Source organism: Sporisorium graminicola, chromosome SGRAM_3 (genome assembly GCF_005498985.1).
Source record: "Sporisorium graminicola strain CBS 10092 chromosome SGRAM_3, whole genome shotgun sequence".
Taxonomy (NCBI): Eukaryota; Fungi; Basidiomycota; class Ustilaginomycetes; order Ustilaginales; family Ustilaginaceae; genus Sporisorium; species Sporisorium graminicola.
The window spans coordinates 563,781-577,071 of NC_043733.1; the positions used below are offsets into that span (position 1 = coordinate 563,781).

Below are 13,291 nucleotides of genomic sequence, written 5' to 3' on the forward strand. Positions count from 1 at the left end.
TTCGAGTGCAAACATCAACAAGACATTCTTGCGCCGATCGGCGGCCATCATCACACTGCTCCAGTGGCCAAACACGTTTTTTCACTTCGCGTCGTCACGGCACATGATTGTGATCTCTATGATCCAACATCGACGCACCAACAGCCAAACCCACGACACACGCCAACTCTCTGAGTACGAGAGCTTCGGCGTCTCTGCATGAAGTTGCGAAGCTGTCACCGCCTCGGCTTCTCGAACTCGACTCTCTTCCCAGCAGCAGCAGCATCCCAACGCGGACCCCGTCAGGGCGTGCAGCGTCGGATACAATGCTAACAACAATGCTAACAATAACGCAGGAAGTAGCAGGACTTCCGTTCCTGCTGTCTTGACCAACCAAGCGCCCGCGTCGGCCCAACTTGGTCTGCTGCTCCAAAGAATTCAAAGACCGTCGGGAATGCGTCGCCTCGCAAAGACCTCGGTTTGATGCTGCCGTCGCTTCCTTCCTGGACGAGAAGGTACGCTAGACACCGGGCTCCGTGCGATGAATCAGGAAATTAATCGCTGGTAGCTTCAGGACAGCAGCAACGTCGGTCGGATGTCGTTTTCAAGCTGCTGGAAGAAAAGATGGCAAACTGGGGATCAACATCAGACGCACAGCCGCCGATGTTTTCCTGATCCAGACTGCTGACCAATGCTTTCCTCTCGAACCTCGAGCGCCGCCGCTAGACTCGAGCAGTCGAGGACTTGTTGAGAAACGTACCTGATGAGCTTCCGGTAGAGTGACGGTGGTCCTGTTTTAGCAGATCATGTGCCTTCTCGGACCTTCTGGCTCACGGCGCGAGCGAGACTACAGGCTGAACTCGTCGTCGCCGTCATGACGACCTTGTATCGTGACCCGTACGCTGTCTTGCGGATCAATGCAGTCGATTCGAACCTGATCTTGCAGATGCGATAGTCGACAACAGTACACAGTGTCATGCAAAATCACCGATGAGATCCCTCGCTGCCTCGATGCTCAGCCCATTTACACTTCATCTCGCTCCGCCAGTGGTGCCGTCTTCGTGCGCATGACGAAACACTGGAGAGTCTGCCGCTTAGCGGTTGGAAGTCATGATCGACGCTGCATCTGCTTCTCTGGGGACGCAGCTTGACGCTGGTCGTGCCAGTGAGGCGCTCTTTGGACCCTGCTACAGCAGCACGCGGTTGTCGTTGTGCGCGCCGTCAAGAGCTTGTTTTGTTCAGCTGCCTTTTCTGCAATTCGGTAAACTTTTTTGCAGCGGTGGGGGATCGACAAGATTTTCCAGGCTGCATTGCAACCCATGCCTCTTTTCCTCCAGCCGAGATCGTGAGCAAGAGCGAGTCTTTCTTTTTCGCGCGAGTCGACGCCTTTGGCAGTGCAACTTGCGATGTCGATGATCCTCGCATCCCGTGAAACCACAAATCCAGTTGTCCCGGACAGTAATAAAAGGAACGGAGCTTGTCATGACAGTTGTGTTCGATTGGTTCGGACCGCAAATCGTGACGTGGGCTTCTCGAGCCTAAAGAAACGAGAGAAACTTTATCCCCTTTTTGTGCCTGATTTTTCCAATGCCATTTTCCTTCGACCTGTTCTTGTCCACACAGAAATCCTCAGTTTCGAACATGTCAAACAAGAGCTTAAAAGACGATGGTCCTTCGTCTTCACCGGAAAGCGCAAAGGCCAACAGACCTCGCGATGTTGAAGGCGTATCTACCTGCACCAGACGGATGTCGTTGTTTCACAGACGTCGTCGCACAGAGGAACGGACAGACCGCGGCAAGTGGCTCCATCGCGAGGGTGCCAAGATCAAGTCGTGACCTCAAGCGACAGTGCCAAGACAACGCGCCTGGTGTGCACTTTAATGCCGACCCTTGGTCCAAAGACGTCTGTCAGTGTGCGCCAAGCCTGCCAACATCTCCATAGACGAACATCGCAACATCGAGGCAGGACGGCACCGCCTCGTGCCAATGCATGGGTGTGCGAGCTGGAGATGCTTTCGCACGCCGAGAGCGGAGCGGCCGAGAAAGATTCCAATTCGCACAACCGCACAGTACCCACGCCAGGAACGACCGAATGCCCGGTTCTCAAAGCAACACGATGGATGAAACTTGACCGCGGAGCGAACAACGGAAAAATCTTGCACCTGACCAAAGCGGAGAGGCGCGATTCCATGCGTGGAATTCGAGATTATACAATAACGCTCGTTTTGCGCGGACAAAGTCGTCCGTCTGTTGAGCCGTCAGTCGGAAATCCAGCGCCGCCAGAAGACGACACGCAAAGGCAAGCTTTTGGAGTGCGTCAACAAATTACAAGCGACCGACTCAAGCCGATGTACAGATCATCCGACGGGAAACGAGTTCCTGCTTGGCACACGGGGAAGCGAGCCCAAGATCCTTGTTCCGCCTCGGTATACCTGTGACACGAGCAGAATCGTCTGACATTTTGCAGATGCACGTTTGTCGAGGACCCTGACAGGCAGGGAAGGATCTGCCAATTGTGCCTGATGAGCGCTCCGACGGAGTCACTTGACCGAAACATCCTCGGTATTCCTACACTCTCCCACACATTCTCTCCGCATTTGCGTTATGGGTTAGCAGAGTAGAAGCTGCAGTACAAACGAGGCTATGCATTGTTTAGCATCGACTTACGCTACTTGTATTATAGTCCCACAGGCTGAGACAGGCAGTGCTTCCTATTTTTGCTTATAGTATAGTGCAAGTGGCAGTCCACAGTGCTTGGCGTCGCACCCTTTAGTGGCATCGCTTGCTCTGCTTTCCGTTTCCAAAACTCGTCTCAGCTCGCGCACTTTGGCCAACGTCGTCCACTCCATCCTTGCTTCTTTACCTCGTCCATCACCGCGTAGCTCATCTCCGATACCTGTACCCTCCCGCACCAAGCTACGCTAGAGCTGGCGACCATGGCTCGAACTGCCTTGCTTCCCTTGAGGCCTCTGGCTCTCCTTCTCGCTCTGCTGGCTCTGATCACCCTGCTGGCACAGCCATCAGCGGCCATCGCCTCGGTCACGCGTAGAGGCAAGTACCTCTATCAGGGCAACAACCGTTTCTACATCAAAGGTATCGCATATCAGGAGCCTGCGCCCATCGCAGCCTCTACCGCCGCCAACGACGCCAACGGCGGCTTTCCAGAACCCGATAGCTTTACCGATCCCCTTGCGCTTCCAGACGCATGCTCGCGCGACGTTGCCAACTTCCGCGACCTGGGCATTAATACCGTTCGGGTCTACTCGGTCAATTCGAGTCTGAACCACGATGCTTGCATGTCGATGTTTAGCAACGCGGGCATCTACGTGATTCTCGACCTTGCCCTGCCCCTCAACGGCTCCATCAACCGTGCTGACCCCATTTGGGACGTCAGTCTGCTCGGCTTGTACGCTGGAACCATCGACGCCTTTACCAAGTATGACAATTTGCTCGCGGTCAACGTTGCAAACGAGGTGGTGAATGTCGCAGCCAACACTGACGCAGCTCCCTTCATCAAGGCCGCTGTGCGTGACATCAAGGCGTATCTCCACTCCAAAAACTCCAACGTTCTCGTCTCGTACTCTTCCACCGACGGTGATTCCGGCCCTACAAACTGGCGAGACATGCTCGCCTACTACCTCACCTGCGGCAGCGCAGCCACCAGCGTCGATCTGTACGGTCTCAACTCGTACGCGTGGTGCGGCAACAGCTCATATACCGCATCAGGCTACGACTCGCTCACAACTGAGCTTGCTTCACTGCCAGTGCCCGCCTATCTCTCCGAGTTCGGGTGTGCCGCCGGTATTGGCGCTAACAACCGCCCATGGACTGAAGTGGCCGCTTTGTACTCGCAGCCCATGACAAACACGTTTAGCGGCGGTGTTGCCTTTTCCTACTTCCCTCAGCCTTCCGGTACCAACTATGGGCTCGTCACTGTCTCCGGCAACAGCGTCACCACTCAGTCCGATTGGCAGAGCCTCAAGAGGCAGTTTGCCAACACCACTTCGGCTCCCACCAGCGCACCCGCCAATGCTTCCAGCTCGCCGAGCTATGCGACTTGCCAGGGTGACACTGACAATTTCATCGCTTCCACCGTGCTGCCACCTACACCCAACTTGCAGCTGTGCAACTGCCTTGCCTCCAATGCCTTCAGCTGCGCCCTCAATCCGACCGCCTTTAACTCGCCCAGCGTCATTGGTACGCTGACCGGTCAAGCCTGCGACTACCTTGGCCAGCAAGGCGGCAACTGTGCTCCCATCATGGCTGACGGGGAGGCAGGAACGTACGGCAACTACTCGTTCTGCTCGCCTGCACAGAGGCTGGAATGGGCCATGTCGCAGTTCTACGAGATGACTGGTTTCAACGCGCAGTCGTGCAACTTTGCTGGCAATGCGAGCGCCAAGAATCCGCCAACGCCTTCTACGTTGGCTGTCAACCAGGCCTTTTCGTCGTGTCTCAGCCAGTTTCCGATTGGCGTGTCCACGCCCAAACTGGACCTTCCCACGTCGGGCAGTAGTGCTTCCGGAGGCGCCGCCCCTTCGCCTACGCAGTCGAGAAGTGGCTCGCCCAACTCTGCCTCGCAGCCTGGGTCTGTGTGGGGCGGTATGGGCCTGGTGATTGTTGCAGCTTTGAGCGCGGCTCTGGCTGGCTGGTCTATCCTCTAGATGGGTGCTTGTAGTTGCACCAGTATACCTTTTTTTTGTTTTGTTTCGCGCAGCTGACCCGCAAGCCATTTGGCGGTCGCTCGATGTCTTCGTTGCACTGGACACTTTGTTGTTGCTCACTTATTTTTATCAATAGTCTGCATTCGTCTCCAAGGGCTGTGAGGCTGGTGTCTGTGATTGCGGTGGGTTGTGATGTGCTCGACGGAGAGCGTTCACGGTCTGCGCTCGTGTCGATCACTATGATTCGTAACTCGGATGCCACACAACCTCGACTGATGCGTGCTCAAGTGTCATTGTCCTACGAAAAGAGTCCATGTTCTGAGCTATTTGGTACGCGATGAGCTCTAGTTACCACTACTACTCGAGGTGCTGCTGGTAGACGAAGTCGTCAGCCCGGTTCCTTTGCACGAGTTGAAAACGGGCAGGCAGCTCAAGTACCTGCACCACGTACACGCCTTTGTCGGGTCGGGAGAGTTGTAAAAGTTGCTTGCCAGTCCGGCGAAGAACCCAATCAACAGCCCGAACGCCACGACTCGCAGCACCCACGTCACAACGCGGTGCTGCTTGCTCGGGTGGATCGAAGGGGCAAAGATCAGCCCGCCCAGCAGGCCCACGCAGAACCCGCCGATGTGCGCAAAGTTGTCCAGCCCTGGCAAAAGGCCAAGAGCCAGTCCCAAGATCGCAAACCCAATCGACATGGCCAGCCGCATCTTGGCGCGATATTCATACTGCCAATTGTAGCACAGATCGACCAGCTCGATGCTGATACACGTGTAGATCGCACCGGACGCCCCCAGCGCCGGCTGCCCAATCAACCCAAAGTTGCCTCCCAGCAAGTTGCCCCCAATGCCACCGGCAAAATACACGATAAAGTACGCAATCGACCCAATCAGCTTCTCGATCTGCGCACACAGCGTCAGCTGCACCAGCAAGTTAAAGAAGATGTGCACGAACCCGGCATGCACAAAGATCGCCGTGATGAAGCGATAGCTCTGGTTCGGGTTGGTGGCGTCCTTCAGCCCGCAGATCTGCGAGATGGGACACAGCTGGTTGGGCTCGTACAGGTTGGAGCTCGATGTCGAGTCCTTGAGGCACGGCAGCTGTTCCGACGTCGGGAGTGCGGGCACCTTGCGCATGCAGGGCACGAAGCGCGCACCGAACGAAATGAGGAATTCAGCAGAGGGGCCCAACATCGGGTTGATGCTCGGACGCGTTTGCACCGCCTGGCCCGTTTCCTTCTGCGCCTTGACGAGCTGAATGATAAACACAACGACGAGAGCTACGGCGACGACCCACGAGACGTAGGGCCATCTCTGTCGTCCGATCCCCTGTCGACGTCGCTCAATCTGATCGCGCAGCTTGTCCTCGCCCGCGAGATGTCGACTGGTGGATCGGGAGAGCTTTCCAAGCAGGCCGCTTTTCGCTTCTTCGTCAGCAGGCGTAGGGTGCTCGCCGTCCATGTGATTGGTCCAGAGCGCGGCAGATCCGCGTTTGATCTGGTTCGCCTCGTCGTATTCGTCTTCTGCATAGCCCATGGGTCCAGCGTGATGCTTGAGGGGCAGATCGGTCCCGCTCGTATCGAAACGAGTATGAGTATAGTCGTCTTGGTTCAGCGGATGCTGGTTGTAGTAGGTGCTTGGATCGTCGTAGTGATCAGGATACACCACCGATTTGCGCTGCATGTGCTGCGCCCGGAGGTTGTCTTCTTCACGCGTGTCTACATAAGTAGCAGGCCGATCCGGTTCCGTGTTGCGACCAACGCGAACATTGTAGCTGCTGATGCTGTCGTTCGGAGCAAGTGTATCTGCCCTATCTAGGAAGGATGGCCCAGCGAGAGGACGATCATCGGAAGCGTAGGGGTCGTGCTGAAGATACGAGTGAGCTTGGGCTGCTGCAGCAGTGTGCTGTGGTGGCGGAGGTGGAGCAGTGCTGAAAGCTTCGTAGGGGTCCGTATACATCGAAGGTGAGTCCGCACCGATCTGAGTGGCGGGCGGGGCAAGACGATATGCATTCGAGTTGGCGCCGACTCCCGCAGAGTTGCGAGCGTAAGCCTGTGCTCCTTTGGCTGAGATAATCTCCTCGACTTGGTCGTACTCGGTTGCGCCGTAAGGAGAGGGATCCCAAGCCGAGCTATGGTAGCTGTGCTGCGCTGCATCGCCGTGATAGCGACTCATGGTTGATAGTTGAGCGCCACGAAGAGTCTAGAGACAAGGCCACCGACGTAGCCTTTGACCAACAAGATCGAGACGGCGCAGTCGGAACTGGATTCGAAGTGGTTTGGAGAGCCCTTTTGGCGGATCCGAGCGTGACAATGAACGTAAAGAGTCTCGGAAAGGATCAGACGCTGGGCCTGGTCGCGAAGACTTGTCTGTTGCGAGTGATGGTGATTGTAGCAGAGGTGTGATGTGGATGAAGGAAGCCACAAAGTGTGGTAGCCGGGTGCGTGTTAGTGTTGGTCTCAGTTCCGACAGTTGCTCCACTCTTTTCACTCTGCAGCACACGCCTACCACATTGCTTTTTCGCTGGCTGCCCGTACCGCCCACACGAGGCAGCGTCCAGTTCACAGCGGTGCTCCGTAGCTTAATTTCTCCCTTGCTGTGATTTTAGACGTTGTGGCTACGCATTGCATCCCGTTCCGCTCGTCATTGTAGAGTCTAAGAACCAAGCAAGAAGCCGTGACGCAGCTGTATACAATGCAGATGCAGCTTCTCGCATCGGATGGAGAGCATACATGTGGGTTGTGAAAACGGGTTGGGAAGATGCTTCAACGTAGCAAGACCGTCAGATGGAATAGGTCGGCTGTCTGCTATTGACTGCAGTATGTTAGCACATTGCATCTCACAGTCTCAGATAAAATGCATCAGTCACGAACCCGAAAGAGCAAGTGGAGTTCAACTCTAAAAAAGTTGAGAAGGAAAGCACGGACATCATCCTCGACTAGCTCCGAGCTTTCCACCAAACTACCTTCCGCGACGCTCTGGCTTGCAGCAGAACAAGGGTTGCTCTGCTCCGTCTCACATCGCTCAGCAGTTCTCAGCAACGTAACCTTGCCAAGTGTCTTTCAATCTCGAAGTCTACTGCTCTTCGAGGACGGAAGCCAAGTAACACATGCTTCAGCATGTCGGCCGTTCGCCCATCCACTTCCGCCGCGGCGCACTCGCCATCATCGCCCGCATCCTCATCTCAAGCAGCCTCACGCCAGGGCTCGTCGAGTCCGCTGGCATCGCAAGAGCATGACAGCGATAATGAGGGCCATGGACTCCAGATGATCCTGAGGATCAAACGAAAACGCAATCAAGACCCTGTAGATGCGCTCATCATTCAGCAGAATCAGCGAAGAACCAAGCGCAGGTCCATGGTGTTCCCCAGTCCAGGCGCAGATGACGGCGACTCCACGTCACTTGCAACTTCGGATGCTAAAGAGGCGGCGACAGCCAAGCAGCGTGGCGTCTTTCGCTTGGCCGAGACGGTGTCGCTTCAATCGTTCTCCGATCCTGATGCAGCACGCAAGCTACACGAGCGCATTTCAGCCTTGAGCCGAGGAATTGCAGCGGGTCCCAGCACCAAGCCTCTGAATCCTTCCAAGCTATCCCAGAGTGTTTCATCACCCTCGCTCAGCCAAACGACCTTCGGCTTACGACCACTGGAAGCACCGTCAAAGCCTGTTGACTCGCATGCTGCACCATCGACGTCACGTGTCCACCGATCTCTCGCAAGCTCGGCGTCTTCACTCAACGCTTCGAATGAAACATCACCGGCAGCGACACCTACGTCCAGGCTGAAAGCGCTGGCGTCCGAGCAAATCGATCGCGACAAGGACCGCCGGTCCCGCAGCAGCACGCCCGTGGGCATTCGCTTCAAGGTCATCTCAAGAGATCATGCAGCTGGAAAAGGTCTCAGGCGCACTGGAAGCTCGGCAAGTCTTCGAAAGATGCGCAGCGACATAGCGTCGAGTCGTCCATGGCACACGCCTGCCGGTCCGCCTGTGATCCGGTCCAGGAAGGAGAAGGAGGCCGAGGCCATCTTTGGACGCATCATCGACGCCGAGACCGAGCCAGACCGTTCTTTGCAGAGATCTGCTGCGGCAACAGCAGCGAGTGGAAAGCAGACGCAAGCGGTGCAGCAAAGTGAGGAGATGGCGGGTCTAGATGCCAAGTTTGCAGAGATGCTCGGCGACTATCTGCGCTCTAACAACATCGAACCATCTCAGGACTTGGACGAGATCAGTCGCGGCGCATCACAATCTCACCAAGCTGAGCTCGGAGCAGATGCCGACGCAAACACGCCCGACGAGGTTGACATCGATGACGAAGACGACTATGTGTACGACGTTTACTATCGAGACATGCTACCGACCAAAGCAGGACCTTCGGGATCCGCAGAGACCGGCCTTCAGCCCGCGCAGGTCGCAGGACGAGAGAAAGGTGCCTCGTCCGCTTACACAGCGGTGCCGGACTCGATGGCGCTACCCAGAGTGCTGGGTGGCGAAGTGGTACCCCCGGAAGCTGCGGCACTGACACCCAACTGGTTCCCCGGTCTTGACTTTGCTGGTCCCAATGCGGTGATTGCGTCGCTCGAAGGATTCGAGGACAGCGATAATGAGCTAGAGCAGCCGGAAGAGGACGGCTTCGAAAGCTTCGACGAGGGTGAAGACGAGGACAGCAACGACGAGGGTTTTTACAGAAACGATTATCCAGAACAGGAGCTCCCTGATGCCGAAGAGGTAGACTTTGACTATGACGATGAAGAATTCGATGCGGATGAACGCGACCAGTACTGTAAGTGCGACGGAGATGTTCTACGACTGTTTCCAAAGAGCCCCGTGCTGACGAACTCTTTGTCGTGATTGGCGTCTCGTAGCTCTTTCCGACGGCAGCTTCTGACCAAGTGTCAGCCTCTCGAAGGGTGTCTCATCTAAGCGAACTCAGAAGAGCTAAATACTCTCTAGCAATCTGTTCAACGACATGTGAGAGCGGTGCATGCGACGCATGAACAGCAGAAACAACGGTCCGCGAAGCTTCTCCCATCGACAGGGCTTTTCCTGCCTTGAAACACAGCCGAATCTCTCAATTCACATGCCAAAGATGCCGCGCTGCAAGTTCGGGTCGCTCAGCCTTCAGATGGCTGCGATTGAGGCCGTCTTGTCGATACGTTGGAGGGACCTGGCGTTGAAGAGCGACCCAAGAGGTGACCGAAGACGAAGAAGAGGGCGAATCGATGGAGCTTCATTTTGCAAGTCCGTGTCAGGCCTCGTTTGGCGCGGTTTCGTGAAATCGGGCCCGAGACTGCAAGCGAAAGCGTTCCCGTCTCGGATGGCGCTTCGAACTGGTCGGATGGCAATTTCCATCGGATGCACTCTCAGCAGAAGGAAGCAGGAGCAGAAGCAGGAGTAGCAGCTGCAGCGGCATGAGCAGCAGCTATCAGCTGCCGAGGCAGCCGAGGAAGGGGCGCGCGGTGTGAAATGAGATGTACATGTGAGCACGACCGCTAGTGCTGCTGGGAGGCCTCTGCTTTGGTCGGTATCGACGAAACTTGTCGATCAGACGCACAATTGACAACGAGTCGGGCACCGTCTTCGGACCGCAACACACACGCGAGAGAGGGTTCGTTCAAGCTGGGTCTCGGACCTGCGTCTACCGCAAAAGATTCGATACTCCGCACGCTTCTTAGGCAACCCGCAATGGCAGACAAGTGTTATAATCCAAACCGACTTGACACGTAGTTGTCGGAGACAGGACGAGGGGAAAAAGGAAAATCCAAAATACCCACGGTGAGCGAGAGAGAACAAATGAAAATGGAGCGGGCGAGACGAGCGTCTTCACAGATTGGTTTTTCCGTTCTTTCGACGCTCTATTTCTCGCGCTTTGGCTTTCTTCCCACGGTCAGGATTCCGTACACAGCGTGACAATGATCGCGTCCAGGGTGTGTGGGAACGACTGATGGAAAAGTCCAAAATCGGGAAGCCGGCGAGCTCGGGTTGAGCATCGCTTAAAAAAGGAAGAGGCATGTGGCTCTGCTAGGCCACACACCAATGACGAGCAGCGGTCGGTCCCTGCGAGTCGAGGGTGGCAATCGTCCGTTTCGACGTGTCATAGACGTGGGACCGGAGCAAATGGTACCGCCTCGAGGCGGGACGGAGACTCGGACTAATCCTCGCTTTGCAAACTGAGACCCGCCTTGGCCAGCAACTTGCGTGCGTGGCTGGCTGGCGTAACAGCAGTAGCCGCTGCATGTTGTTGGATATAGTGAAACATTTTCCTCGATAGCAGAGCGCACTGTCAACTGGCGCACAGCTCACACCGGACTGCTCTGCGTTTGCAAGGGGGAAAATTGGGTGTTTTTATTTTTGAAGGCCCGGGCGTGCCTGGGCCCAGCGCAGCTCTGCGCTGTTGAGTAAAGTCAGCCAGCCAGCTGTTGGGTTTCTGGCTGTGGTTACTGCGTTGGGAGATGCGGTGAAAGAGCGAGGGAGCCGCGACAGACAGAGCGAAAAAATGGCGCCTGTCCGCTTGCGTCGTTGCATTGCTTGCATGCCTGTGCGCCAGTCAGTCAACTCAACTCAACTCAACTCAACTCAACTCAACTCGGTTGCGCTTCGGCCTCCTCACCCACCATTCCTGTATCAACCGCGCTCATCCCGACTTTTTGCCACCTTCCATCCTTTCCCACCTCTACCCATTCCAGCATCTCTGTTGTCGCATCCTCTTTACTTCACGGACGACCACCACCACCCTCATCAGTCGGCTGCTTCACCAACAGCTGCCATCCATATACCCTCTTCGGTTGTGCAAGCACGGATCTGCTCGGCTGCAAGCTCGCGTGCCAACACCAGCTTTGCGCGTTACCAGCCGTTTGCATCTCTCCCGCCCATCTCTTTCCTTGCGCGCAGCGTAAGCTTCACTCGCAGCAATTTGCGCATAGCCAACTCTTTCGCCCCACGGTATCGACGATTTGGAGCAAGACGACGATCCGAGTCGAGGCATCTACACAGTTCGCCTGCTTCTCGACTCTTCTTTCGCCATCCTCGGACTGTGCAGCATTCGCACGCCGTTTCGCTCGTTCTCTGCACGCCTTTCATCCCGCTGAGTCCTGCCGTTGACAGACTCGTTTGAAAGATCGAGGCTCGAGCTCCTTTCACGCTTTTGCAATCCGCAATTGTCCTCTGCATCGTGCCGCCAACCTACCGATAGACGCATCTCGCCTTGCAATTCTGCTTTGTGCAGCTCCTTTGGTCGAAGCATCTGTCGAAGACCAGCAGCTTTACGACAAGTGCCCTACGCTCGAACGCCCCTACTTCGACTCATCTCGTCTCGGCGTTTCTGCAGGCAATCCTTTTCGACCACGAAGTACAGCCGCTCTCGCGCTTTACAACCATTACACAAACAAGACTGCCCGTCATGAGTGGCAAAATGATGATTTACAAGCTCGTCGTGTTGGGAGACGGAGGTGTAGGGAAGACTGCATTGACCATCCAGCTTTGTCTCAACCACTTTGTCGAGACTTACGACCCTACCATCGAAGACTCGTATCGCAAACAGACCGTCATCGACGATCAACCATGCATGCTCGAAGTGCTCGATACCGCAGGCCAGGAAGAGTACACGGCGCTCAGAGACCAATGGATCCGCGAGGGCGAGGGCTTTCTGCTCGTCTATTCGATCTCGGCAAGGGCGACGTTCGAACGCGTCGAGAGATTCCGCAGTCAGATTTCGCGCGTCAAGGATCAAGAGCCACATACAGTACCCATCATGCTCGTCGGGAATAAGTGCGACAAGGTCAACGAGAGGGAAGTCTCTAGGGAAGAGGGGCAAGCGCTTGCACATCGCCTCGGGTGCAAATTTATCGAGTCGAGTGCAAAAACGTGCGTCAACGTCGAGCGCGCTTACTACACGGTGGTGCGCATGATCCGCGAACAGCGCGAAGGTACGGTAACGCACAAGAAGGAGAAGAAGAAGTCACGCTGCAACATTCTTTGATGCGCAACGTGCGGGCACACCCCGATCAACATCCTCCAGATAGCGTTCAAGTTTCTACGATACCAGCACACTTTCTCTCCTTTTTTTTATTGTGGCGACAGCAGCGAGAAGTGGGCGATGGCGGATGCATGCAAAAGGGGGGCACAGTGGTAGGGGCGGGAAGGTCGGCAGCACAGGCATCGCCTGCTAAAGCAAGCACGGAGCCCTGACGAGGTGAAGAGGTCCGTCCGACCAAGGCGAGCGTCGCAAAGCTCGAAGTTGGGGACGAACGGATCGGTGGCCGCAATGCTGGCCCTGTTTCCTCTCATCGATACGGACTCGTCCATCGCCGGGGCTTGTATCCATGATGCTATGCCGCGCCCGTGCACACAAACAGCCACACACGATTCGCCTTCCAACAAGCATCCACAACATCGTCAACTACTCGCGGAGCACCAGCGCCTGTCTTCCCCCAACTGCCACTCTCATATCGCAAACTTGGCTCACTCGCATCCTGACCTCGATCAACTTGCATCTCGTTCCAGCTGCTGCTGTCGCCTGCACTTTCACATCCTTTCCTCTTTCGTTCCTCCTTTCACTGTGATTACTTTCCCTTCTTCTGCCCTTGTGTACACCTTTGTCCACCTTTTGTCAGATTTCGTTCTTTGTGGTTTCGAGATTCAGCCCGTTGTGAAT

General features: G+C 55.8%; 4 protein-coding genes across 4 annotated transcripts; 3 read left to right on the forward strand and 1 right to left on the reverse strand.

Moving 5' to 3' along the window:
- Positions 1 to 2,915: 2,915 nt before the first annotated feature.
- On the forward strand, positions 2,916 to 4,643 carry EX895_004434 (uncharacterized protein; the record flags this gene model as incomplete). Its single annotated transcript, XM_029885028.1, has 1 exon — positions 2,916 to 4,643. The coding sequence occupies one exon, from the start codon at positions 2,916 to 2,918 to the stop codon at positions 4,641 to 4,643; it is 1,728 nt and encodes a 575-aa protein (XP_029738778.1).
- Positions 4,644 to 4,987: 344 nt separating this feature from the next.
- On the reverse strand, positions 4,988 to 6,817 carry EX895_004435 (uncharacterized protein; the record flags this gene model as incomplete). Its single annotated transcript, XM_029885029.1, has 1 exon — positions 4,988 to 6,817. One exon carries the CDS (start codon positions 6,815 to 6,817, stop codon positions 4,988 to 4,990), a length of 1,830 nt encoding a protein of 609 aa, XP_029738779.1.
- A 944-nt stretch (positions 6,818 to 7,761) lies between these two features.
- On the forward strand, positions 7,762 to 9,526 carry EX895_004436 (uncharacterized protein; the record flags this gene model as incomplete). The annotated part of the gene is made up of 2 exons (XM_029885030.1): positions 7,762 to 9,421; positions 9,504 to 9,526. The coding sequence occupies 2 exons, from the start codon at positions 7,762 to 7,764 to the stop codon at positions 9,524 to 9,526; spliced, it is 1,683 nt and encodes a 560-aa protein (XP_029738780.1).
- Positions 9,527 to 12,037: 2,511 nt separating this feature from the next.
- On the forward strand, positions 12,038 to 12,616 carry EX895_004437 (uncharacterized protein; the record flags this gene model as incomplete). The annotated part of the gene is made up of 1 exon (XM_029885031.1): positions 12,038 to 12,616. One exon carries the CDS (start codon positions 12,038 to 12,040, stop codon positions 12,614 to 12,616), a length of 579 nt encoding a protein of 192 aa, XP_029738781.1.
- Positions 12,617 to 13,291: the final 675 nt, after the last annotated feature.